This window comes from Chaetodon trifascialis, chromosome 11 (assembly GCF_039877785.1).
Source record: "Chaetodon trifascialis isolate fChaTrf1 chromosome 11, fChaTrf1.hap1, whole genome shotgun sequence".
In the NCBI taxonomy this organism is placed as follows: Eukaryota; Metazoa; Chordata; class Actinopteri; order Chaetodontiformes; family Chaetodontidae; genus Chaetodon; species Chaetodon trifascialis.
The window spans coordinates 15,441,495-15,467,264 of record NC_092066.1 but is presented as its reverse complement, the minus strand read 5'-3'; the positions used below and the strand labels follow the sequence as shown (position 1 = coordinate 15,467,264).

The 25,770-nt window shown below is 42.3% G+C and overlaps 2 protein-coding genes across 3 annotated transcripts; both read left to right on the top strand.

Moving 5' to 3' along the window:
* Positions 1 to 1,486: 1,486 nt before the first annotated feature.
* LOC139338631 (nuclear receptor ROR-beta-like) lies at positions 1,487 to 16,547 on the top strand. The gene is made up of 10 exons (XM_070973818.1): positions 1,487 to 1,952; positions 9,464 to 9,549; positions 9,670 to 9,811; positions 10,366 to 10,893; positions 12,048 to 12,169; positions 12,411 to 12,543; positions 12,742 to 12,849; positions 13,382 to 13,492; positions 14,114 to 14,226; positions 14,318 to 16,547. The coding sequence occupies exons 1-10, from the start codon at positions 1,946 to 1,948 to the stop codon at positions 14,477 to 14,479; spliced, it is 1,512 nt and encodes a 503-aa protein (XP_070829919.1). The 5' UTR covers positions 1,487 to 1,945; the 3' UTR covers positions 14,480 to 16,547.
* A 1,077-nt stretch (positions 16,548 to 17,624) lies between these two features.
* Positions 17,625 to 25,350, top strand: LOC139339413 (endophilin-A2-like). Of its 2 annotated transcripts, XM_070975023.1 has the most exons (9): positions 17,625 to 17,776; positions 21,086 to 21,154; positions 21,299 to 21,515; positions 21,791 to 21,924; positions 22,174 to 22,332; positions 23,405 to 23,508; positions 23,961 to 24,094; positions 24,250 to 24,300; positions 25,016 to 25,350. In XM_070975023.1, exons 1-9 carry the CDS (start codon positions 17,732 to 17,734, stop codon positions 25,201 to 25,203), a joined length of 1,101 nt encoding a protein of 366 aa, XP_070831124.1. In that variant the 5' UTR covers positions 17,625 to 17,731; the 3' UTR covers positions 25,204 to 25,350. The 2 variants fall into 2 exon arrangements, with proteins under 2 accessions (XP_070831124.1, XP_070831125.1); XM_070975024.1 differs by lacking the exon at positions 24,250 to 24,300.
* Positions 25,351 to 25,770: the final 420 nt, after the last annotated feature.

The window sequence follows — 25,770 nt, the reverse complement described above, 5'->3', positions numbered from 1 at the left end:
AGAGAGAGAGAGAGAGAGAGAGAGAGAAATAATCTGTGACTGTTGGTGCTCTGTGCTCAGCTGCTCCACTAACCTAGTTTGAGTAATCTCTGCCTTCATGCTGTTTCATAACACTGCTGCCAGAACATTGCATCATAAGGCCACCCGCTTCAGCAGCACCCTTCCACACACACACGCGCGCACACACACACACACACACACACACACACACACACACACACACACACACACACACACACACACACACCCTCAGCACTCACCCACCTCCTCATCACAGTCACACACGCTGTCCCAAGCACACATTCAAATCAAAATCAGAATATGACAGTACAAACTGTCCAAAGAAAGAAATGATTCATGCAAGCAAAAAATTAACACATTTCCTTCCTCTGTGGATATCACACGAATACAAGGTAAAATAAATGAGATGCAAACGTGAGAGCAGTATTCATGTGATAAGTTCACGCACACCCAGAGCAGAAATGTGAACTTGAAACAGGAACCAGGCTGCTGCAAATCAAACTTAGCCGGGTCACTGGGTGTAAACTCTGAAGCTGTTCCACAGGGAGCGAAAGGAACGGCGGTGAGCGATCACTGGGAGACCAGCCAGGGATATTTTTTATGACACTTTACAAGGAACACTGCTAAAGAACAAAGCTCATTTGAAAACAACAGCTCAAATAAATATTTTACAGGTTTCACCAATGAGTCTCCAAGTCACTGCAGCTATGGAAGGCCTATCAATTCTCATGTCTTTACTGTCACTTCTTTGGAGGAAGCTCATAAATATCACAAGCACCGTTAAAGGTGGCAGGTACAGTCAAACACTGGGTGGCATTGAGCAGGTGGAGGTGTTGGGGATTCTGTAGCTCACAGTTACTTTTTTTTAAATTGATTATTCTATCAGTTTCTTCCTCAATTAATCATTTGATCTGTCAAATAGATTTTAAATCTCTTGTTTTGTCTGAGAAAACAGTCCAAAACATGACTCTCATTATTTATTACTGTCATTCAAGGCTACATCAACCAACATTTGAGAAGCTGGCACTGGCGAATTTGGAGTAATTGGAGTAAAAGAGAATAAGTTGCTTAATCAGTTATCAGCTGCTGTTTCTCAAGATTTCTGCAAGATAGACTATTTCCAGGCTTTCATTGTTGGAAGCCAAATGTTTACTTACAGTCACGCAGGTCAACACCATTGAAAGCAAATACAGTAAGCAACAGGGCCTACGCTGTCTCTGTGGACGAATCTCACTCATGTTACAGTAACTGGTGTAAATTATATGAAGTCGCGGAAGAGGGGGGAAACCGCATTGCATTAATATTTGTTTTAAAGCAGAACTGACTGGCTCTAATTACCTTCCTTTATTATCTTCTGGAAGTCATAATCTTTATTTGTCTGTACGTCGCTGAGAGTAAGAATCGAGCTCCGTAGTCAATCATTTGGTCAGCCACCTTAAACTCGCTCCCGTCTGCGCGCCCCCGCGGCTGCTGCGAGAGGAGTTGTCGGCAGTGAGATCATGTGAGAGTCCACGCTTGGAGAAAGTAGGTTAGCAGGGTAGACTGAGAGGAAAGCCAGCGGAGAGTCAGAGCGCAGAGGGGGGGAACCGGACACCTCTCGTCCACCGTGGGACTATTCGGTCAAAAAAAAAGAAAGAAAGTTGAGTGAAATCCATTCGCCGAGGCTGTTAGGATGCGATCCAAAGCGACTTTCTTCACTCTTTTATTTCGCTCGGACTTAACTGAGCGATAGAGGACAGGAGTTTCGGTTAGTTTTTTTCCTTGCTCGTGCTTTACGCGAGCTGTCTGCAGCCGGGACGAAGTTAATATTTACAGAGCCAGCTCAGTCTGGCTCCGGCGCTTTTTTCTCCGCTATCCTGTCACCCTACGTGAACCACATGTAGCCGAGTTTTCGTCGTCCAGCCCAGAAAAACAACACATCGCCATGAGAGGTACGTATGTCACAGTAAATCTGTGCACGTTTAGTTTTGAACTTGGGGGCGCACTGTCGGGGGGTTTCGTGCGGGCTGGCGGGGCCACATGTGTGCGCACGGGGGACTTGAAGTGCGCCTGTTTTCCTTCCAGTGCGCACTAATCCCTCATGACTGGATTATCTGTGCACGGAGCCGAGGCTGCACGCCCCACAGTGAAGTTCAGCGTGTAGTTTGTGCAGCAAATATGCTGTTCAATCATGAGAATTGACTCGGTGTCATTTGTTTGTTTGTTTGTCCTGTGATCTCTCGGGTGTGTTTATGGTGAAATCAGATTTTGGCTGCATGCTGCATGATTTTGCTGTGAGATTCGTGGCGGTGCCAAATCTGTCTATGTCTGAAGGAATGAGTCCCAGCCCATTTGACCTGGGAGTCCTTCTGTAAATTTTATCTGGGGACCCATGTTAGAGTTATGCAATGAGGAGAGGGAGGGGCGTGAGAGGAGGTTGTTGTTAACCAAAACTAGTATTATGTAATGTAGATGATGAAGTGTCGGATCAGGTGAATTAAAAACGTAAAGAGTGGACATTTTGCATACATTCGCTTAAAAGAGTAGCGAAAGCATTAAGTTATTCTCAGATATTCATTGGGAAATATTTATCTGGTTTTGTGGATTTTTCCGTTTTTTGAAACATAAAACAGCCCTGATGATTCGTTCAAAGTCAAAAGAAGAACTTTTGGTGTATAAACTGAGTCTGAGCAGCGCTGGCGTAGTTGTGATGTTGTTGTGATGTGATGGCTGTGCCAGCATGGCCGACAGTGTGAGCGTATGGAGGGAGAGGGACCTGGCTGTTCCACTGACCTAGTTATGTCACCCAACATTATACAGCATACGCAGCGGAGGGAGGTGGGGCGGCTGTGGGAAGCGCCGTGCCGTCGGTCGTGCAGCGCCATGTGCGGTTACAGGAGCGCAGTGACGGTCAGCCTTCAATGTGGCTGAGCTTGACTTTGGGCCGTGAAGGCAACACGTAATTGTTACGAAGAAGGAAATTGTCTACAGCAAACATGGGGTCTGTTTTATCCGAACATTAAAATATGTTTATTTGAAATAGGCTCGTAATTAAAAAAAGGTTAATTAACATGTTGATCATGTATATTTTTTGCATACTGGAGAGACACTTCTTGCTCTGCACATATCACACTCACAACGTACTATAACGTCTCATTCTAACTGAAACTCACCTTCATGCAGATCATAATTTAAATCCTCCTTGGCTTAACGATGACTCATGTTTGGTTCTGTTCTGCTGTTGCATGTCTGGGCTTTTGGCTATGAGCATTGCCAACATTACAGTCTTTTGATGTGTAGCTCAGGAGATAAGCTGCAAGCAGTTTTGTTTTTTCAGCAGGGGAGGAAAGATGATGAATTTTTGCACTGAAAAGGGGGGAGGGAGGCAGGGAGGGAGGGAAGAAGGCGCAGAGGGGGCCTCTGGTGGAGGGAGGTTCCATTTCTGGCAGGATGTCCAAATGTAAACAAACCACTACCCATTCTTAGCTCGTGGCACTGAAAATGTAGGTTAGTCAGTCAGGTCTGTGGCTTTCTCACCAGGAAAGCATGTCAGCAATTTTTTATCCCACTTTGAACACATATCTGCAATCACAGTCACTTTACTCCAAATTGTTGAGTCATTGCAACAGCTTTGGCACACTGACAGACCTTTATAGGGCATGTTGCGATGTCTGGACCTCTGACACTTCCTCTGCTTTACTGTACTGTACAGCAGAATGCACTTCAGCACAATGTATTAGTATACAGACACAGCGAGAGACTCATAAGCTGCATATCACACACTGACACCTGCTAGAAGAGGCCTGTGGAATTCTTAGCTCTGTCATAATCCCCTCTCTGTGGGCCTCAGCAAGGCCTCCAGCAGGAATTTGCATCTTTGAAAACACGGCCCCCGATTTGAATGCACTGGCAGCCTGACAGCCATATTGTGTACTGTATATGTATTTTGAGTTGAGTCTCATCTGTTGTGTTTTTCAAGTGGTGTCATCCTCAGAGAGTGAAGTACTAATATTTTCTGAGAGCCGTGTGCTAGAGAATGGGGCTGCTTGCTCCAAGGGTTCAAGTGCAATCAGTTGCCTTCATGGATTCAGGCAGAAGGTGTGAGAACAAACAGGGTTTTGTTTTCATATCTGAGAATATATCTGCTCTCCCTGGATTTACCTCTGCAGGCCTTGAGGCTTTACAAGCTCCTCATCCTAGGGTAACAGAACAATGTGGAAAGTCCTCCCATACTCAAACATGATTTCAAAAGAGGAAGAGGCGGCAAGGACGACCACAGTGGATTGTTGTGATACAGCTCTGTGCTGCACTGTAAGCCTACACCCAGCCGTGTGAAGCATGACACAGTGCTTCAGCTTTATGCCAATATGTATAGAGCTCAAGCACAAGGCCCCCACCTTCTACTGTGTGTTTTCCAATTCTGTCAATCATCCTTAGGAAGAGGTCATTGTGAGAATCGCCAGCTTCCATTGAGCTATATGTCGACCTTTTGCTCAAGGGTGTTGGGCAGTGTGTGCATAATGTTGTGATTTGCATAGTAAGAAAAGACGAACAACCTGTGCTTGAATAAACAGAGGTTGTAAAATAATAAAACGGAGAGGGGATGTGTGTGTTTGTGTGCGTGTTTGCATGCACAGTCAGTTTGCAAGTTGAAGAAAAAACATGAATTAATGAGTGGAGAAACAAAACGAAAGCAGATGCTTCCTCACGGGTACACTGCACGGCGTAGTTAAAGGTATAATGTGTAAAATTTCTGCATTAAAATCTCATAAAATGACAAGACTCATGATATAAATTTTGGTGAGTTGTGTACTTACATGGTCCCAAATGCTTCCAACAATGTTCAAACCCAGAGAAGTCAGTAATTTTATTCAAGGTAATGGTCCCCATGTCCCCACAACGTGCAGGGAAACAGCAGATGATTCGTCAGAGGGTGAGGAAGTCGGCAAAGGTGACTAAACGTAACATGAATAAATCTTATAATATGTCAGCTCATCCATGAAGATTTCTGCCTGTGTCACATCAGCAGACTTTCATCAGCAATGACGGTTGTTTAATAATGAAGACAACAACTCCCAAGATCCTCCGCTACATCACGACATCATCAAACAACATCCTCTGTTACTGCTCTGATTCAGAGACCCCTAGTGGCAGAAACTGCATTCTGTGTGTTCGAGAAGGAAAAATTAACATCATAAAAAAAATGCCGAGCAAGACCAGTTGATTCTGATTTTCTTCCAAGATGGCAAGAGCAGAAGATCTGAGTGAATCTCAAAGAGGGTTCATTGTTGGGGATGGATGGCAGGAGCTTCGGTCTCAGAGACTGCTCAACAGGCTGGCGTTTCAGTAAGAACAGTGACTAATGTGACATCTGCATTTAGATCTGTGGTAAAGACATCTGTTCTTAAATTGTGATCAACAGTGCACATTTGATGCTCCTGCCTCAGTGTGATATGTGAGCAGCTCTTCTCCAGGTGATTGAGAATGCCAGTGAACAGCTGACAAGAGAGAACTCACATTTAAGAGTTCTGTGGTGCAAAAGCCATCGGCACTGGTCTGATGTGGAAAGAGGCGATCCGGTCAGATGAGTCATCCTTATTGTCAACAAGTGGGCGAGTGCATGTGTGACGTACACCAAGAGAACGGTACAGGCCTGAATGCTTAACCACTGAAGTGAGGGGCTCTGGTGGCTCTGTTATGTTGTGGGGGGCATTTTGCTGGCATGGTTTGGGTCCACTCAAATCAAAGTTGTTCTGGATGATCATCTTTATCCTCATGGGAGTGGATTCTTCCAGGATGACAGTGCCTCCATCCATAGGGCCCAAGGGGTCACTGACTGGTTCGATGAGTCGGAAAATGATGTGAATCACGCATTCGATCCTTCTCAGTCAACAGATCTCAACCCAACTGAACACCTGTGGGAGATTCTGGACTGACGTGTTAGACAGTGCTCACCACCAACATCATCAAAACACCAAAGGAGTGATTAGCTTTTGGAAGAATGGTGTTCATCCCTCCAGAAGAGCTCCAGAGACTTTCAGACTCTTGTTATGGCAGCACATTGATGGCCCAGCACGTTATCAAGACACTTAATGTTAGATTTACCCTTAATTCGTCATCTGTCTGTATGTGGTGGTGAACATGTGGAGGGTCAGAATTCCTTCTTTCTCTTTGTCACACTGACATACTGACTCAGGAACCGGGGGCTCCTGTTGGAGAATTATCAGCTGTTTGTTCCACATTAGTTACCAAGAGGTGGAGCGCTGGAAGCACAAAGCCAGTGATTTTTCTCAGCCTCTCTCTACCACACCCTTGCTGAATTAGCCTTTTGTAGAGATAACACGGTTACACATTTAGCTGGCTGATAAACACTGGGGCCAACGTGTTTGTAGCTGAACTGTTAAACTGTTCTCAGTTTATTCTGTGGAAAGGCTTGGGTGTGCCACACAAAGCGGCCGTCCTACTGCTCAACGCCAACACTTTGCCTTTTTGCACAATTCCACCTCATTTATTACATTTTGTTTTCATGACTTAGTTCATGTGTTGGTGCATGAGAACTGTAAAGCACTGCATGCAGCATTCATGCATCATGTTAGCAAGAAGCAGGATTGGTATCTTGGAATTCTGGTTCTCTCTGGAGAGGTAAACGCAGATGCTTTAGACTGGTGATTTAACACAGGTCAGCAGTGATATTCAGGGTATTGTAAATGTTGCTTTAACATTAGCGTGGCAGCTGCTGTGTGTCTATCAGCAGTGTAAGACAGTTCAATGTGTCATATGTGTTAAGTAAGCTTATTTTCAGTGGGTGGTTTTACTCAACAGCAGTGGTGTTTTTTTGTAGAAGAAACGATTATTCAATTAATCAGCAAGTAAACAGAGAGGAAATTGTTCGGCAACTGCTCTTCAAGTCACTTTTGAAGCAAAAATGCAAAAGATATAAAGGCTGCAGCTTCTCAAATGTGCACGTATAGTGTTTTTTTATGCTAATATGACAGCACACAGAATACTGTTGGCTTGTGGATGTGTCAGCTCGATTAAGCAAGAAAATAATGGATAAGATTGGATTGGTAAGTCTCCAGACATCCCTGTTAAGTCTGTACTTATAAATGTTTTGTATGTAGCTAATCGGTTTGGTAATTTTTGACTCACCACAAAACAGTCACACGAAACGAGGGAGCGTTAAGTAGATGGACATTTTGCTGTGTCTGGGTTGTGCCTGGATATCTGCAGAGAGTCAGAGAAGAGGAGTGAGGAAGCATATATGTGAGTGGTTGTAGCAACAGTGGTGGGTGGCTGGGCATCTGTGTAATTCTGGCTCTCAGCACAAGACAAGAATAGAACGGGCTGAAGCAGAAGCTCAATGTCAAACGCTGCGGAGAGGGGTGGGTGCTGAATAGCTGACATTCAAGTTCAGAGTTTGTCTGCTGTGAGTGGACTGGAGCCAGGTACAGTACGGGCTACCGCAGTCAAAGCAAATGTGGTTCTTATTAATAAAACAGCACAGAGTTTGATTATGACATAGAAATCAGTCCATGCAGAAATAGACTCTTGGGAAATCAGTGGGGATCTGTGTTGGGTGTTAAATGAACTGGTAAGTGCATTTGTTTCAGGCTCACTGCCTCCCTCAGTTAATTTTGCCGTTATGTAACATAGCCAGTTTTCTGACGCAGGCGATGAGCCTACAGGGAGATGTTTCACGGGGAAGTCTGAGCATTGTTCAGTTCCACCTTAAAACTGGTCTGCGGAGAGTCGGGATCGCGCTTGTCTCCCTCCTCCCTCTCCCCCTGCAGTGGGAAAGTGTGTCAGTAGGACAGAATGTCCACATGGGCTGACAGGCTACAGCGCCAGAGTGACACATGGCTCAGCCAATACCAAGGAGGCCGCGAATGCCACTCAGCCAGTGGGAAAGAGGGAGTCTGAGGAGGGCGGGGTGTTAGTGTTGCTAGAGTGAGCCTGCTGAATGAGTGTTGTGAGGAATGCTCACAGACGAGAGTTATATAACTGAGAGATTAGGGAGGGGTGGAGGGGAACCTGAGAGAAAGAGAGGAAAGGAGGGAGGGAGTAGGAGGAGGGAGATATTTTTCCATTGCATGCCTGCAGCTGCCCTGATCAGTTGGAGTATTTTAGTCAACTGTTTTAGAGAAGAGACAGCCGACTGTGTCATTAAGGGGGGAAAGAAGTGGAAAGTTGTGTTTTCCAGTACCTAAGAGTGCAACAATCCCTCCTCAATCACCCAGTGGTTTTCCATACACAGTGGTACAAAAGGGATTTTGTAAATGAGTCCAAGATTGTACAGACGGCATAGCTGAGCAACAACTGTCTAATGTTATACAGTAGCTACTGTTGTTTTTCTCGTTAGTCAAGAAAGAAGGAGTCTTTGTGCATGTGTCATATGTGCGTCTGTCATGTGATTGCCTATCTGTTTGTGTACTCTGTTCCTTCATGGGGGCCACATGCAGGGTGCAGACAAACAGCTCATGGCAAGTTATCTGCTTGTACAGTGTGTTCTCAATGTGGGACAGTGTCACTGTGTCTCTCTCGTTGGGCCCATTGTGATAATCTGATTTTATCCATGATTACTACACTTTGGGGCAAAGTAAAGGTTTTTTTTTCTGTTTCAGTTTTGAAAACATGGTAAGAATTAGAATTATTCTTAACAATTGGAAATTGTTAAAAGCATCGCAGCTGCATTTTGTATCAGCTGAAGGCAGGAGATGGCCTTCTAATAGAGCTCAGAGTTACAGCAGTCTGACAAGATAAAAGCATGGGCGACCTTTTCAAGGCCCACGGAAGATACAAAGGACCTCATTTTGGCCAAGGCTTATGGCAGGAAAAAACATGATAACACAACATAAATGACCAGCAAGTGAGAGAGAGAGAGAGAAAATGTTTATTGAAATGATGCCCAAAGGGGTGCAAATAAACGGAGACACATAACTGACTACTGGGTGACACCAGAACAGACAGGAGCCAAAGAGGAAGAGGCCCTTTCAAACAAGTCATGTAAAAAAACAGTGAGATAAGAGCAAGGCCAGTCAAAGTCAAGTTAAGATTAGAAGATCGTCAACAGATGTAGTACTGTACAGAGCTTGGACATCTCAGAAATGTTCATAAGGAACATCATTTACAAAGTCCTGGAAAAAGTCTTTGTTTGTTTTCAGTCAGTGTAAAAGAGCATTTTACGCTGACTGGCACTGGATGTAAGTCAGATATAGGCTTCTGTCATGTAACTGAAACCGTAACTAAGTGTTATGTTTGAATGGATGTATCATGTTACTTACTGGATAATTAATGTTTCTGGTAACAGTCCAAAGTGTGACTCAATAGTGTCAAACAAGCCAAACATCTAACTGCTGCCCTTCAGCAAGCAGATCTCGAGTTCACTTCTTATATAAAGTGGAAGCAGTTTCATACAGACGCAGTATTCTGACCTCTCTCGTCGATGTTATCTTTGGTCCTGCAGCTCAGATCGAGGTCATCCCCTGTAAGATCTGCGGGGACAAGTCCTCAGGAATCCACTATGGAGTCATCACCTGCGAAGGCTGCAAGGTAAGGAGGAAACACACACAGAGTAAAACCAGGCCTGCCAAAATTTACTTCAGCCATCCAGGTTTATCTTAAATGTACGTGTCTTTTACTGTGTTTGTATGTGTGTGTTTGTGTGTCTAGGGTTTCTTCCGTCGCAGCCAGCAGAACAATGCCATGTACTCTTGTTCCCGCCAGAGGAACTGTCTGATCGACCGAACTAACCGCAATCGCTGCCAGCATTGCCGCCTACAGAAGTGTCTGGCTCTGGGCATGAGCAGAGATGGTAAACAGGCACACAAAAAGCACTGTACTCTCTTTACACACTAGCTGTAACCATGAAATTCAGCTGTAAACCTAGAAAAATACCACAAGTTGCACAGGGGAAGTTCAGTAGAAGTGTTGCTGCGGTGAATCCCCATGTGGGTTCCTTTAGTGATCAAGCTGATATCAGGAGAATTTGAAGCCCTCAGTTGTAACATTTCATGTAACCTGTCGTAAGAGGGCTCACCACTTGTTGCCCTTTTGAAGGCTGCAGACAGAAGACAAATACATTATACAGACTGAAGAGGTGACAAGCTGGATATAGGAACTGGAACATACTGTACAGTACTTATGTAGGTGACAGAAGTAATCTGAGCCGTAAATGTTGTACAATTCGCTTGAGGTTACAGCTGTGAAATTGATTATGCTTCTCTCAATATCTCTGCACTGAGGTGAAAATCATGAATGAAATATTGAATTTACTGGCAGCAATATTCACTTCAAGTATTTCTAGTCACTTGTAAGATACTGTGAATCATTATGTGCGCTATAATGAAAAGTGTTTTCTCTCCGCAGCTGTCAAATTTGGTCGCATGTCGAAGAAGCAGCGTGACAGCCTCTACGCTGAGGTGCAAAAACACCAAAAGTCCCAGGAGTGTGTGGGCTCCGGAGGCGGGGGTTCTACCACTCTGTCCTTACCCAAGGAGGAGAGTGTCTGTGGTGGTGGCAGGGAGGACGGTGAAGAGGCTCTGAGCCGGTCCTACAGCACTGGGGGCTCCAGCTCGACCCTCAGCGACCTGGATGACATCGCAGCGCTGCCTGACTTGTTTGACCTGCCGCTGACCCCCGAGGAGGCGAGCGAGTACTGCAGCCTGGAGCTGCTCGGCGGAGGGGCCAGCACAGGGAACACCTCCAACTCGTCGTCCTCTTCTTCCTCTTCCTCATCCTTGTCCAATCAGAATTCCCCACAGCAGACTATGCTAGACGGGGCAGACAGCAATGGGATCCAGCTCCTGCATACACACTCTCACACACATCCGCTGCTGGGACACACGCATACACTGCTGGACCATCTGTCTGATGACTGCTCAATAACAGACCTCGGTGAGTGCTGGTCATAAAAAAATAAGAGACGATTTCCTCTTTAATTCACTCATTGCCTTCAGGAACCGAATGTGTGAGAGTAACTAGTTCTTTTATGTACTAAAGGGAAGAGAGGACAGAACTTTACTTGAGGCAGGATATTATAAGAGAAATAAGAATTTTAAGGTTCCTTTTTTATATGTTGTTGACTTGCTCCTGTTTTTCTCATTCATTTCATGCTACAAACTCATCACTTCTTTCAGCTGTCAGGCAGCATAATTCCTTTCGTTGTGAAACATGTGCCATAAGTGTTGAGTTTCAATAAGAGCAGCTTACATTAAGACAACATCAATAATTAATAGCTGTTTTTCTGTTGATGAGTATGTTGTATTGTTGCTATAAAAATATAGCACAGTCACTGCTGTGGTCATTCACTGGCCGTCATTTGTTTTCATTTTAGAATTTATAGTAAATTGTTAGGGTTGAATAATGATTGAAATACGACTCAATGAAGTAAGAGCAAACATAATTTGAAAAAAGCTACATTAATTCAATAGAAAACAAAGATGAAGGACAAGGTCAAGAACCAAAATGATACACGGCAGGTAGAAAAAACAGCAAAACAGGATAACATGGACACAAGGACACAAATACAAGATTAAATGGGCAAAAGCTGCAGGACACAAGCAATATGAAAACAGGCTAAACAACAGGGACAGATAAAGGGATGCTGGTGTAGTGGTATTTATAGAGGCAAGGTTTAGAGAAGCGTCTCTAGAGACTTGGAGGAAGAATAAATTTGTATTCGATTTTACATCTTTATGGTTGCTGGCAACAATAAACTGCATGGAGGCTTTGAATGGGACTCTGGGGACGGTTAAAGGAAACAATGAGTAAATATTGTGACTGGGGGAAATTGTAAGTGCAGGAGGTGGAAAAGATCTTAACAGCAGCGGAGATGATAAGATGAGCCATTAGCGCTCGGTCTCGTCGGGGGCATCCGTGGCAAACCTAACAGCAGAGTGGTACAAAGCATCTGGTTATTCAAGGTCACACTGCCTTGATCTGTGTATATGTAAACAAGGCCACTGTTACACTCTGCTGCACTCTCTCTGTGTCAACCCAGGTGAGACAGACAGTCACGTTAATGTGCATCTGCTTTTTTGTCTTCACAGAGCGCATCACTCAGAGTATTGTTAAGTCTCACTTGGAGACATGTCAGTACAGCGCTGAAGACATGAAGAGATTCACCTGGGCACAGTACACACCTGAGGAAACACGTGCTTTTCAAAACAAGGTACAGAATGCACACTTTACACCCCTTTGTAAAGCCCTCCGTTATACATTTATAGCACTTATATGTAACAATACTAGATAGGAATAACAGCTCAGTATCATCATTGAATATAAATACAAATTAATAACTTAATTAGCTTACTTTGCTGATATTTGATCTGGTATTGAACAGCTTCTGAGACGAACGTATGGTGAAGTGATGTCAGCTGACTTACAACCTCTCTTTTGTGTCACTTTTTCAGTCAGCTGAGTGGATGTGGCAGCAGTGTGCTCACCACATCACCAATGCCATTCAGTATGTGGTGGAGTTTGCCAAACGCATTGCTGGCTTCATGGACCTGTGCCAGAATGATCAGATTATATTGCTGAAAGCAGGTCAGTGCACAGAAATGCTCACTTCTCAAAACGCTTAATGCACAGAGTTAATTCTTCCAAAGTGAAGAGACTGAACTTTGCTAACCTTAGGTCCTTTGTATTGTATCTATCTCTACCTTTCCCTTATCTTTTAATCTGTGTCTTTGTGGATATCCATCTCTCCATATTTTTTGCCTATGTCTGTGGCTACCCTTTTAGGCTGCCTGGAAGTCCTGCTGATACGTATGTGCCGAGCTTTCAACGCTAACAACAGCACCATTTTCTTCAATGGAAAGTTTGCCCCGGCTCACTTCTTCAAAGCACTTGGTGAGGATCATATGGGAATGCAGTCGTTCGAGCTCTAAAGCATTCAGATAATCAACGGGGTCACACGTGAAACCCTCTTATGTTTCCTTAAAGCCAGAACTGGCTTTGAAGAGAAGTATCTGATATTCCCCAGCTGGATGTTGATTTCCAATTTTTGAAGCACTGTCTTGCCTCTTTGGCATCACCAGAGCCGTGTAACCATGCAACACTAATGGAAAAAAGTGGAAACAAACATCATTAAACAAAGCCGTAAATAGTGTAAACTCATTTAAGGGAAAATTACCCAAGTCTGACATTTTAAAAAGAGACATTGCATCAGTCAATACAGCAGTAGTCCTCTGTGAGCTGTTCTTAATAGATTTTTGGAAACACTTAGGTCCTATGACAGTCATTTAATTGCAGGATTTTTCCTATTAAGAGACATGTAGGCCTGAAGCATCCCAGGTTTCTCCTGGCTCAGTTGTTGAATTAAGCATGACTATTAAGATATTATTTATGCCAATCAATGTATTGATTTTCTGTGTTTATGCAGGGTGTGACGACCTGGTCAGTGCAGTGTTTGACCTGGGAAAAGGACTCTGCCGTCTACAGCTGTCTGACGAAGAGATGGCTCTGTTTAGCGCCGCCGTCCTTCTGTCTCCTGGTGATTCTTTTTGTCCTCTTTCTCGCTCACACACGCAGCAAGTGCACACTCGGTAGTCTACTCAATGCGCCCCTGTCCCTGGTAAGGAAGGCCACACTGATATTCAAGAGCGATTGTAGGATGTCTCTCAACATGCACATTTGACATAACACATTTTCTTCGGTTTATTATTGTAGCGTATTTAGCTAAATTGTAAATGTTTTTCATTATTAAACTGCTCATTTTTTTGCCATATCAACACATTTCTGGATTGCCAGTTTTAGAACTGCAAGGCAAGGACTTAGTACATGGTTGATTAAATGATGCTAAACACCTTTAAAAGCAGCAGGATTAAGATTCCAAATGTATTAAATAAATCAGGTTGAATTTTGGAGCAAAAGTGTAAAAATGATGTGTGAGACCTTAAATAATTTCACTTTGACTGAATGGCACAGCCATAAAAGAATCAGTGTCTTGGATTTGAATATTTCACTCAGTGTCAGCATCAGATTGTGTCATTCAAGAGCTGACAGAGAGTACAGTATTCTGTTGGACAGAGCGGACTATGATTTTAACAACCTTAAAGTTACTTATGGAGAAACAAACCAGTTTGTTAAGGAGTCAATATTTTCTTTCCTGCAGATCGTCCCTGGCTAACAGAAGGCCAAAAGGTTCAGAAACTCCAGGAGAAAGTCTACCTGGCTCTGCAGCACAGTCTACATACGAGTGCTGCTTCTGACGAGAAACTGGACAAGGTAAAACAAGCATTCATAACTCTTCAACAGACTTATTCACAAAAAGACGCACATACATAAACTTACCTCAGTATATCCTCTGTCCCTGCAGATGGTGTCCAAGCTGCCCATAATGAAGTCAATCTGTAACCTCCACATTGACAAACTCGAGTTTTTCCGTTTGGTCCACCCAGAGACCGCCTACAGTTTCCCACCACTGTACCGGGAAGTGTTTGGCAGCGAGATGTCTCTGCCAGACTCCACCGACAGCTAGACAGACAGACAGACAGACAGACAAACAAGAGAGATGGAGAAAGTGTATTAAGAGGTAGGGAAGTAAAAGGAGAGACAGAGTAGGACAGAAATGTTGAAGCTCAACAACCAGCAGTTAAAGAGACAATCCGGAACTTTAAATACTCCGTCTCCCATGATCCCAAAGTAGTCCTCCACCTTCCCAGCAGGCAAAAGCACCTTACAGTACAGACCACACATGCTCATGGTCCTCTGCATATTTGTAGCATTAACAACAAGTGACTGGGCATCATGAAAATAACACAGCAGCCCACTAAGCATGAGACGGCTCCAAGCTCTAACACGTTTTGAACATCAGATCCACTGTGGATCGCCAAACCAGTTATGAATGTACCTCATCGATCAGCACCAGTGCACAAGCCAGAACCTAACAGTGAATGTACAACCCTGCCACTGAGACAGAGTTTGACACATAGTATTAGAACGAGGTCGCGTTGGTCAACAGGTCTCACTATTAATACAGCTCTCGGTCAATATTTTTCTCAATACTAACACATCTCAGTATGGTACACATGCGTATTCATACAGACAATATCTTTGTACTGACCATCACTTAGGGACCAAGATCATGAGTCATATTCTCTGATATAAAAAGAAACAAAGAGATGCGATGTGACTCACGGCTTAGGCTGACCTCCTTAATCAGTTGAGAACCAGTCTCACACACATTTAGATAGTGTTCGGTGCTGCCTCTTTGCAGGCTCTTGTAATGCAATGAGAAACCTCAGTCCCACACACCCCTTTCCTTGTAAATGCCACTTAGAGACAGGACAAGATGAAATTATCTTTAATTTATATACACATTTATAAACAAATATTTTAAATAAGAATGTAAATAGATGACTATATAAGTGTATGAAGAGAGTTAAAATGTGTGAGAGAAAGGGAGAGAAAAGAGGACAGTAAGATGTAGAGAGGGGGGAAAAGGATGGATGCTTCAACAAAGGCTGATATTTGGACTCAGATCTTTTTGTGGACTATTTCCTCTCTTGACAGTACTCTCAGGTTTCCACGGCAACAACCCTGTCTTGTCCTGACGGCAAACTAACCCAGCTGGGTTAGGCACCGACATCACGCAAACGATGGGGTGGACTCTTGCTGCCGATGCCACACAGCAGGGGAAGCAGTGTACGCAAACAAAGGCAAAATGGCATTGCCTTTGTCCTGCATTTAAACTGAAAGCATTCAGATTGCGCTGTTGCTGCCTTCCCCCCTGCATAAAGAGACAAGAGGACACTAAGGAAAAAAAAATCAAGGCAAAAGATGACTTCATGAAGTGTATAATATAAGGGGATGCACAGGCTCTTCCCACCTGTTTCTAACCAGCAGTCAGGACAGTAGGTGAGGTATATTTGTCTTTCACTCATATTGTTTCAGTTGGCCAGAACAATGATGATCCATAATGTGTATCATAAACCCTCCTCGCTGGTTGGAGCAACTGTATTGTTTTGTACATTTGCTGTTCCTCTCTCCTTTAGTCCCAAACCCAGCACTTGTCGGAATACCAAGCACTTAAGCTTTCCTCTTTCTCAATGGACACTAGTCTAAGGCGAGACAGAGCTATCAGCTGCCCCCCTGAGTTGGGCCTCAATGCCAGTAAGACTAAAAATAGTTCTCCATTAATCTGTTTTATTATTTTGTTTTTTAAATTCCATATCTCCCACACAAAGTCACCCATAACTGTTTACACTTGTCATGTACAGAAATAACAGTCATTCTGAAGGTTGTCATAGCACTGAGATGGTGATGATGATGTCTTACTTGGGGTGCTGTGAAGTTTCTGAGCAGAGTCTGAGGACCTGCTGCCTGCCACTCAGGGAGCTAGCTGTGATCTCTTGTCCCTTTATTGCCAGTGTCGTCTTTTAGCCTTGTGCTCCTCACACCTTTGCACCTAAGATGAGACCCATAACCATAATCACTGTGGACGTAAGTTCTATTTTTGTGAATGTTACTCACAAAGTGTCAAAGCCCTTCCTGTTTGTCCTAATATGGTAACATTAAATTTATGTGACATAGGAATTAAAAAAAAATCAGTTAGAGTTAAAGATGAATTTCATTATTGGGGTTTAATGTTTCTTTTGCTGTGATTTTCATTTATTTGTCAGTCTTTTATCCACCTTTTTCTTTACATGTCTCCACTTTTGTCTTGTAAAGTCAGTGATCTATTTTTTTTTTAACTGAATAAAGATTAGGAAAAGTACAAATGAAAAAGAATAGTTTGTCTCCTTTTTCTTTCCCTGTATGACAAAATGTACAAGAGGTATATTACTAGTCCAAGAGTAACTGAGTCACACAGCGCAATATATATTGTCCAATGGGATACATTATATGTGGTTTTAAGAATGTAATAAATGGTTTCTTTTTCTTTTGAAATGTTTCACTGAGTCTTATTTGAAGATGAAGTTGGCTTTCACATTAATAATTTTTGTATAAAGGGTCTTGTTGACTGATGAGATGTCTGATCAGTCACAATCTATCACTGATTTGATATTATAATCCTGCAAATATAAATGGCCATGACCACTCTAATGTTTTCAATCACAGACTAAAACTTGTGCACAATTTTGATAAACAATTTTGATAAATGACATCTAACTGCTCTTGTAGCTTCTCCAAAATGAGGATATGCTTCTCCATTATCGATCATAAATCAAATATCTCTAATGTCTAATATTTAAAGTTGAGTGTGAAAAGTCTTTTTGCATCTTGGAAACAGTAATTTCACAACTCTTGAAGTAAGTTTTGCTCAGACTGAGGACCTTGAGTTTAGACTTCACCTTTCTTACATTTTGTGAACCAAATGATTAATAATTGACTAAGAAAATAGGAGGCAAATTAATCAATGATGAAAATAACCTGTAAAAACTAGTTCAGATAAATTATATATTTTTCTAATAATATTTTGCTATTATTTACCATAAACTAAAAGTAGACAGCAGCAGTATGCAATGTGTGTGTGTGTGTGTGTGTGTGTGTGTGTGTGTGTGTGTGTGTGTGTGTTGTTTTTTGACCCACTTTATCCAGCGGGATGGAGCCTCCCACATGAAGCTGAGGCCAGGAAATTGTGGTTGCCTAGCAAGTTTCTCATCTACGGTGAAAAGTTAGAAGACGTGTAGCCCGGGTGCTGTGTGTGCTGCAAACTACAAACCCACAGCAGCTGTTTTAAAACACGTTTTCCCCACCGTGGTCCAGGTGGCAACTCTGACGGTGCAGGATGTCGGTCGCAGGATTTAAGAAGCAATTTTACAAAGCAAGTCAGGTAAACGCGCGACTGCTTTTCAAACATTAGCCGGTAGCTTAGCTTGCTAACTTAGCTAACACCATCGTTACTTTTTGCGAGTTTACGATAGCTTCAAGCTAGCCCGTTAACCGGACTAGAAAACGTTATCGGTAACAAGAACGTGTTCTTGGCTAAATGCTAACCTAGTCAAGTTATATGGAACAATTTAACTTTCTGAAAAATGTACGAGTAGTTCTACTGTTACTGAACGCTCACTGTCAAATGCGATGTGTCTCTCAGGTAACGTCAACGTTAACCCGTAACGCTAAACTAGAGAGTTAACGTTATTATTCAACGTTAGTCGCGTAGTTAGTTCACTTAAGCTTTAGTCAATGAACCTAAACCTATGTCAACTAACGTTAAAGTTAATCTGTTCAATTGGACCACTTACTGTCCCTGAGGTTAATTAACTTGGTCGTCGGGTTGGAAGGTTGTCCTGAGTTTGCAGCCAAATTTTGTGTGTCCACGTACATTGTGACGTTAACTTTGATTTATTTATTTATGTTTTAAACTACTGTTGAATTAACCCTAATTTATCTAAGTTTATGACTGACCCAACAATCAGACCTGTTAAAGGATGAGTTTCTGGTTTGATTTAGAAACTGTACGTGATTGCTGGTGTTTGTTTTCGTCTTGTTGTCTTGTTAATGTAATCAAGGGGAATCTATATTAATCACTCCAGTTTTAGATAATACCCTCGTGCAGCGGTGAAGTTCATGTTTGTTGACTGTAACATGTTGGATTACACATGACTGGCCAATCTGTTCTGGAGATATCCTTAACGTTAGTTCAAATCACATTACACGTTTGTGTTTGCGTGATGTTTCATAATTATCTGTCATCTCTCAGGTCTAACTGTCTATTAGCTATATTTTCAGTTATGGAACCAAACTCACCTGTGAGCATCTCCAACTTGCTAGAGCCACATTAAAGATTTGTTTATGGAAATGACTTTATTTCCACGCCTTTAAATTCTATGATATAAAAAGTCATGGTCTGAATTCAGTTATTTATGTCTAACATGAAAGGATCCATAATGTCAAACAGGCACTGAGATTAAGTATCATATAGACTATTAATTCCAGGTTTAACTTGTGCAATGAAAGGAGTATGTCTAAACAACATTTGGGAATATAACTCAGATTTTCTTTTCACATTCTTTCTTTTTAAACTCAAAGCACATGTTAACACTGACACCAGTCTAATCTTTGACTGCCAGATTGTGTACAGACATGAACAGTAGTCTGTGCATCAGTATCACAGCCCTGCATTTGCTGCTTTTGAAAATCTTGGTTTATTGAGCCAGGTTCGTCTTGTGATTCCAGCATTCAAATAGCACGCATCCTTCATAGGGAAGAAATATTACTGTTGAGTCTTGAGACTATTAAAAATTAACTCTACCACCATGAATGTAAAGCTCATCAAAACATTGCCTGCAAAACTGGTTGCCTATGTTTTGATGACACCTGCCTTCATACAGGTACTTGCTTTGGCGTAACATTGTGTGGTATACAAGTGGCAGCTCCTTCCTCACTGGGTGTGTAATGGAATCCTAGTTATGTGGATTCTCTGGCCAAACCACCTTACGCAACCCAGTAGACAGTACATGGACAATACACAAATATTAACAAACCAGGAATGAATGCATACAAGTAATTTATTCCACATAAGCTTTAGCAAGGACCAACAAATGTTATATTTTCCATTCATGCTGTGGAAAGAAAGAAAGGGTAGAGGAGGGTAATCATTTCTGTAAGATAGTTGTCTAACAAGGTCCACAACATACTGTCATCAAATAGACTTGAATCAGTCAATGACTGAGTAATTGTAAGCTAGGAAAACATAGCTGACACTGAGCATGCAGTGCTTATTTTTGTGAACCCTCAGTTTCATTTTAGTCCACGTCTGGTTATGTATCTTGCTTCTGACACTGATTAATAAAACTTAAGCCACATGCTCTTCCTGTCTAGGCAAGACCACCAACTTCACCTCAGAAACTAATCTTTACCAAATCTGAAACCTGTATCAAATGTGCTTATGAAACTTTTAACCCCTTATTTATTTTACTTATTTGGATTTAGCTTTTAACAATTTTAACAAAATGTATAAAGGTTTTAATGGTTAATATCATATAGTACAACTAAAACTCAAGTTTTTCTAGATAAATGATATGTCACAGTGAGACTGGGATGGTCAGGTTTATCAGTCATGGAGGAGAAACAACTTGTGATGGCAATTATGAAGCCAGATGGGCTGCTGAAAGTGTGTTTGTGCGTGTGCCACAATTTCACATCTGGTACCAAGAGATCCATTAATTGCAATTAAAATGATTTCTATTAGACCTCATAATTGGCAAACATGCGTGGCTAAGTTATGTCTCATTACCAGTTGCCAGTCAGTACTTAGGGCATTTTCAGAGCCACTGAGTGTTTTACACAAAATCACTTCTCCAGACTTGTGTATTACATAAACTAAAGAGATTGATTGATCCATCTGGTCATAGAGTTTTATGTGCAGTGTGGTGCCGACAGCTGCACCCAGTTGAACTAAATGAGAAAGCACGCACAAGGAGTCTCTGTTTGGCCTGCCAGCCAACTGCACAGGATTTTAGAGTTTGCTGCCCTGGATGAGAGAATGAGACCGTATGTGCCATGTGTGAGGATGTGAATTAGCAAGAGAGAGACCAAGATGCAGTTAGTCTGTGTGTTTAGTAAAAGTATCCATGCAGTGGCGCTAGTGTAGGAAACTGCAGTGTGTGTGTGTGCTGACTTGATGGAAAAAAGGAAAGCCTTGAGTATAATTCCGTATGGAACGGTGGCTTTCAGTAGAGAATATAGTCCAGTTTTCAGAACTCACTCTCTCATCTAGACTTGAGGAAGTTCCTCCACTAATGAAAAACATGGGCATGTCTTGGAATTTGAGAATTGTGTTAAACAGGTCCGGAAAAAAGAAAATGAAGGAGGAGATTAAATATCTGTTTAAGTTTGGAAATAGAACAATGGGATTGTGAATGTCTGCTTCAGGTCTGTTAAACAGCATGGTCTCACCCTGCTGAAGTGACGCTAAGCAAGCCTCTGATCCCCCATCAGCTCCAGATGATCACAATATTATGAATACAGTTTTTTGTCAGTGTACAGGACTCAATCAATCTTTAATTGTCTTTTATGACCATGTGAAGATTGTCAGGTTAGTCATTGAGCAAAAAAATGTGGAATCCTAGAAGCAGTCGTTCATGAGGGACAGATGGAAAATGCTGACTTCATTGCTCCAATTGCTCTGTGTTTACAGATGGTCAGTGAGAAGGTTGGAGGTGCAGAGGGAACCCAACTGGATGAAGAGTTCAAGGAACTTGAGAAGGTAATGTACATAAATGTTCAAATGTTTGAAAATACCTATACTGAACACGTGGAACACCAATATGTCCTTTTTGTTTTCTGAAATACAACTCTGCATGATGCACGTGTGTATTAACCATTGTCTCCCTGTAACCAATGTCACCAGAGAGCAGATATTACCAGCAAAGCAGTGGTGGATGTCATCAATAAAACATCAGACTACCTCCAGCCCAACCCGGCAAAAAGAGCTAAACTTTCCATGCTAAACACAGTGTCCAAAATCCGTGGGCAGGTGAACAGTCCAGGCTACCCCCAGCCTGAGGGCCTCCTGGGAGAGTGCATGACAAAGTATGGATGGGATATGGGCAAGGACACCAACTTTGGTAAGAATAGTGTCGAACAATTAGAGGATGAGATTCTGGATGGAAGAGATATGTATGTTTGGAAACCATGAAAAGAGATGAGACTTGGAACAAAATATAGTAGGCTGAATATGTGTGAGTGTTGTGTGTATTTGTTCAGTTTGTGCCTGTGAATCTTCTATCATTTTTTAATGTCACAACCTTCCTTAGCTTTGAGCCAGTGATTATTGCGAACATGCCTCATGATGTCCCACACTCCCTAATGCTGGCATTTTGCATGCGTGTGTGCACTGCAGGTGGGGCCCTAGTGGACTTTGGGGAGTCAATGAAGGCAATGGCCCACATCAAGGACTCTCTGGATATTGATGTGAAGCAGAACTTTATTGACCCAATGCAAGCAGTTGCTGATAAGGATATCAAAGACATTCAGGTAGAATCAAAGAGGTGGTATGCTTCTGCACATATAGGTCAGACATTGATTAATGAGCTCAGCAGTCTGAGTCAGCTGCAATAGAATGAAAAAGTATTTCCAGTCCAGATGCATAACAGTGGAATTAAATGCAAATGTTGAAATCACACACGTTTCTCAAAACTACCATAAACAAGTGAAAATACTTCTTGATGTAATATCATTTGTGAAACATCATCCTCCCAATCGCTACTCCTTTCATTTCCTCAGCACCACCTGAAGAAGCTCGTGGGCCGCCGTCTGGACTATGATTATAAAAAGAAACGTCAAGGTAAAATCCAAGAGGAAGAGGTCAGGCAGGCCCTGGAGAAGTTCCATGAGTCCAAAGAGCTGGCAGAAAGCTCCATGTACAACCTGCTGGAAACAGATGTGAGTAGCCCGTAGACTAAACTTGATTCTTTTTGCCTTGCAGACAGCAGCACGTTAAAACCTGCGGGACATGCTTTGTTAATAAAAAGTGTTCAGGAAAATGTTTCAGTTCTCAATTTAATTCTCTTTGATTGACAACTGCTTTGTTACCTTGTGTGGGAATAGAAAAAATGTCAATCCTTGAATTTAATCAAGAGTCATTATTTTCCTTTTTCCATTTTATTCAAATGTGTAGTTTTTTTGGTCCTTCAGCCAGTGCAGATGAGGCCATTCTTATTCTACTACATAAAATGAAAGAGACGAGATTGAATGTTACTTGAGAATTTCTTTTATGTCTTGGAATCCATCATTTTTGACTGTGCTGGAAGAGAATAAAACCATAAACAAATATTTAGCAACAAGCACTCTGATAGTTCACCAATAATTTGTTTAAACTAGTAATCAATCAAGCAGCTTTTTTTAATGAATCATCTTGTCAATAAAGCAGGCTAATAGATGTCAACAAGTTCAAAGTCAAAGATGATGTAATAGTCCATAAAATAATAAATACGGCATGTGATTCGATCAGTGGCAGTGACAGTACTGCATCATCTTAATATATGGTTTGATGGATTAGTAGAGTTCACACAAGGCAAATGTTTTATAATACTGTCTAGTTTTCTCTGTGGAACCAAGACACAAAAACGTAGTCTTGTTGATGTGCCTATAGACTACCTAGTGACATATATTCTGGCTGGTGTCTCTGTTTCTACTTGCTTTGGAGATGCATTGTGCTTGCTGCTTGCAGCTTTTCAGCTAGCAAGCCATAAGTTCCGTGTTTTAGGACGGTACATGACAGGTGACATGCCTTGTGGGTTTTTACCCACAGTGACTTGCAGTAGTGAGAGCCTGTCAAACCTGTTTTTGATATTTACCATTTTCATGCCTGCCATTGTGAGATGTTGCAGAGTGAAGCTTACGTGATGAGCACATTACTGATGTAACAGTGTCAATGAAGAATGCTCTGGATGGCCACTGCTGTTCCTTTGTGTGGTCTCACTCTGAAATAGTTTCTGTGTGCCTATACATGTAGGTGGAGCTGGTGAGTCAGCTGTCTTCTTTTGTGGAGTCTCTGGTGCAGTACCACGGACAGGCCCTGGAGGTCCTGAAGGACCTCTCTGAGAAACTGAGCAAAAGGTCAGTGCTGTAACTATTGGTGGAAGACAACATCTCTCTTGTATGTTGAGGCTGTCCTCTGGATCGTGATGAGGGATGGTTCAACCGCACCATATTTTCTTTTCCCATTCGATCGCGAGATTGTCAAGTAGCAGTTGAGGCTGATTACAAATGACTCATTTTTGGTAAACGGTATACATCTAGATAATTGTCTTTGGATGATTTTGATGTAGTTCAGAAAATTTTGATAAAGTCTGTTCTCCCTCTATTACAGAAATAATATATCATTTAAACTTGGGAATAACATAAAATGAAGATTTGTCTTACTCCTGACGATTTACCTGATGCAAGTGGATCATAGCCCACAAGGAAATGCATTGACATCTCTTTGTTTAGCCTGCCTGCGTCTGTATCGGTGCGTCGTCTACTTGTGAGCTCAGAGACGTGACGTTTTTCATTCTGATGGTGTGCAGGGTGGCTGAAGCTCAGTCTCTTCCAAGGCGCGAGTACACACCCAAACCCCGACCAGCCTATGACTACGGACAGGTAGAAAACTCGAATGGAGGATACTCATCAGCTGCAGGGAGCCCTCCAGCTTACTCTTCCGGTAAACTCACTTTTGTATATTTTGTGAGAGCTGTGTGAGTGTGCTTGAATGTCTGTGTGTGTATGTATGCAAGTCCTACTTCCAAGAAGGTTTGTGTGCACGTTAATCTTGTTTAGACTGATGTGTCTTTCTTCTGCGACATTAACCGCCCCCAGCGCAACATCCAGCTCCATTGTTCCAAAGATCCTCCATCAAGAGCAGACGGCGTGAGTGAGACAGATGAAGAAAATGTGTCACTTACACCCAACTAGAGAGTTTCACTACTTTCACCCACTCTGCCGCACATCTGTGTGGGACAGAGATGTATGCATGTCTGTGTGATGGTGAAGTATTTGACTAACATTGTTGAATGGTGTTTGTTGGGTCCAGTGGGTCAGGTCTGTCAGGTTCCCAAAACAGACCCAGAACCACATTCTGTCTTTGTTTAAAGTCGTCACTGACTGTGGTATGTTAATCAAAGTTTTCAGCCAGTCATGACAGCCTGTTCACTGACCGATGAAGCCTCTGAACCTCAAGAAAATTCGCTCCATGCCACATGGTTCATTTGACAGACATAGAAAAATTGAATGTGAAAGTCTTAGGACTAAAACTTGAACATGGTCATTATGGTTGGAATAAAATGGCTTATTTATGTAGCATGTCAGTAAATTGATTTTGATCTTGAGCTCCAGAAGGATCCTCCCATACCACATTGATGACTAATTCATAAACATGTCTTGTTTTATCGACTTTCTTTTTATGGTTTATCCCAGAGTCCTATTGGAAGAGTGGTGACACACTGCCTCTAATGAAATCCGTCTAAAGGAGAATATACTAATCATGTTGAAGGGAAATTCTCAAAGCAAGTACTTTTCACAAAATGACAGCTTTTGTTTTTTCTCCCTCCTCCGTCTCTCGACCATTTTGTGTCTCTTTCTGCAGCTGAGCCTTGCTGTAGAGCCATGTACGACTTCGAGCCAGAGAACGACGGAGAGCTGGGCTTCCACGAGGGCGACATCATCACCTTGGTCAGTAAAATCGATGAGAACTGGTTAGAGGGAACTCTTCACGGCAGATCAGGATACTTCCCCAACAGCTTTGTTGAAGTCATGGTGCCCCTGTCTCACTGAAAAGAGCCAGGCAAGAGGAGGGCAGCAGGATGGAGAGGATGAAAAGTGGAGGATATTGGAGGATTATCAACCCTCAATAACCAAAATATATCTTTTCTTTGTTGTAATTAAAGGGTAACCATCTCAAGACAGGGACCGATTTTTTTGTATCTTGAGGAAAAGAGCTTTTTTTTTTCCCAGTTCTGTCAGATTATGTCAAGATTTCATGGTTTTCTTTTTAAAGTGTAAGGGAAGGTAAATCAGATAATAGGCGGCATGCTGTTTGGGTGCATCTATCATATCCTGAGTCCTTACGTGCATTCTCTGTGCACCTATGCACTTTGTACACTACACCTCCATCACCGGGACTGATGACGAAACACTGAGAGAGAATCACACCTGTAATGACATGTTCAGCAGTGGCCCCAAACACTAACAAGTGTAACTATTTTATTCTGATATTGTTAACCTATTTTATATTCACAAAAGGACATGTATTGTTGATATTGGAACTACACACATGCATGTGTACACATGCTTTCTTCGAAGGGCTGTTTTCTACACTCCCAGTTTTCACTCCTGTGCCTT

Coding starts and splice junctions, on each gene's coding strand:
- LOC139338631 (XM_070973818.1), top strand. Junction 9,812..10,365: donor TCTGGGCATGAGCAGAGATG/GTAAACAGGCAC, acceptor TTCTCTCCGCAG/CTGTCAAATTTGGTCGCATG. Junction 12,544..12,741: donor GATTATATTGCTGAAAGCAG/GTCAGTGCACAG, acceptor CTACCCTTTTAG/GCTGCCTGGAAGTCCTGCTG.
- LOC139339413 (XM_070975023.1), top strand. CDS start 17,732: ATGTCGGTCGCAGGATTTAAGAAGCAATTTTACAAAGCAAGTCAG. Junction 23,509..23,960: donor TCTGAGAAACTGAGCAAAAG/GTCAGTGCTGTA, acceptor GATGGTGTGCAG/GGTGGCTGAAGCTCAGTCTC. Junction 24,095..24,249: donor CCCTCCAGCTTACTCTTCCG/GTAAACTCACTT, acceptor AACCGCCCCCAG/CGCAACATCCAGCTCCATTG.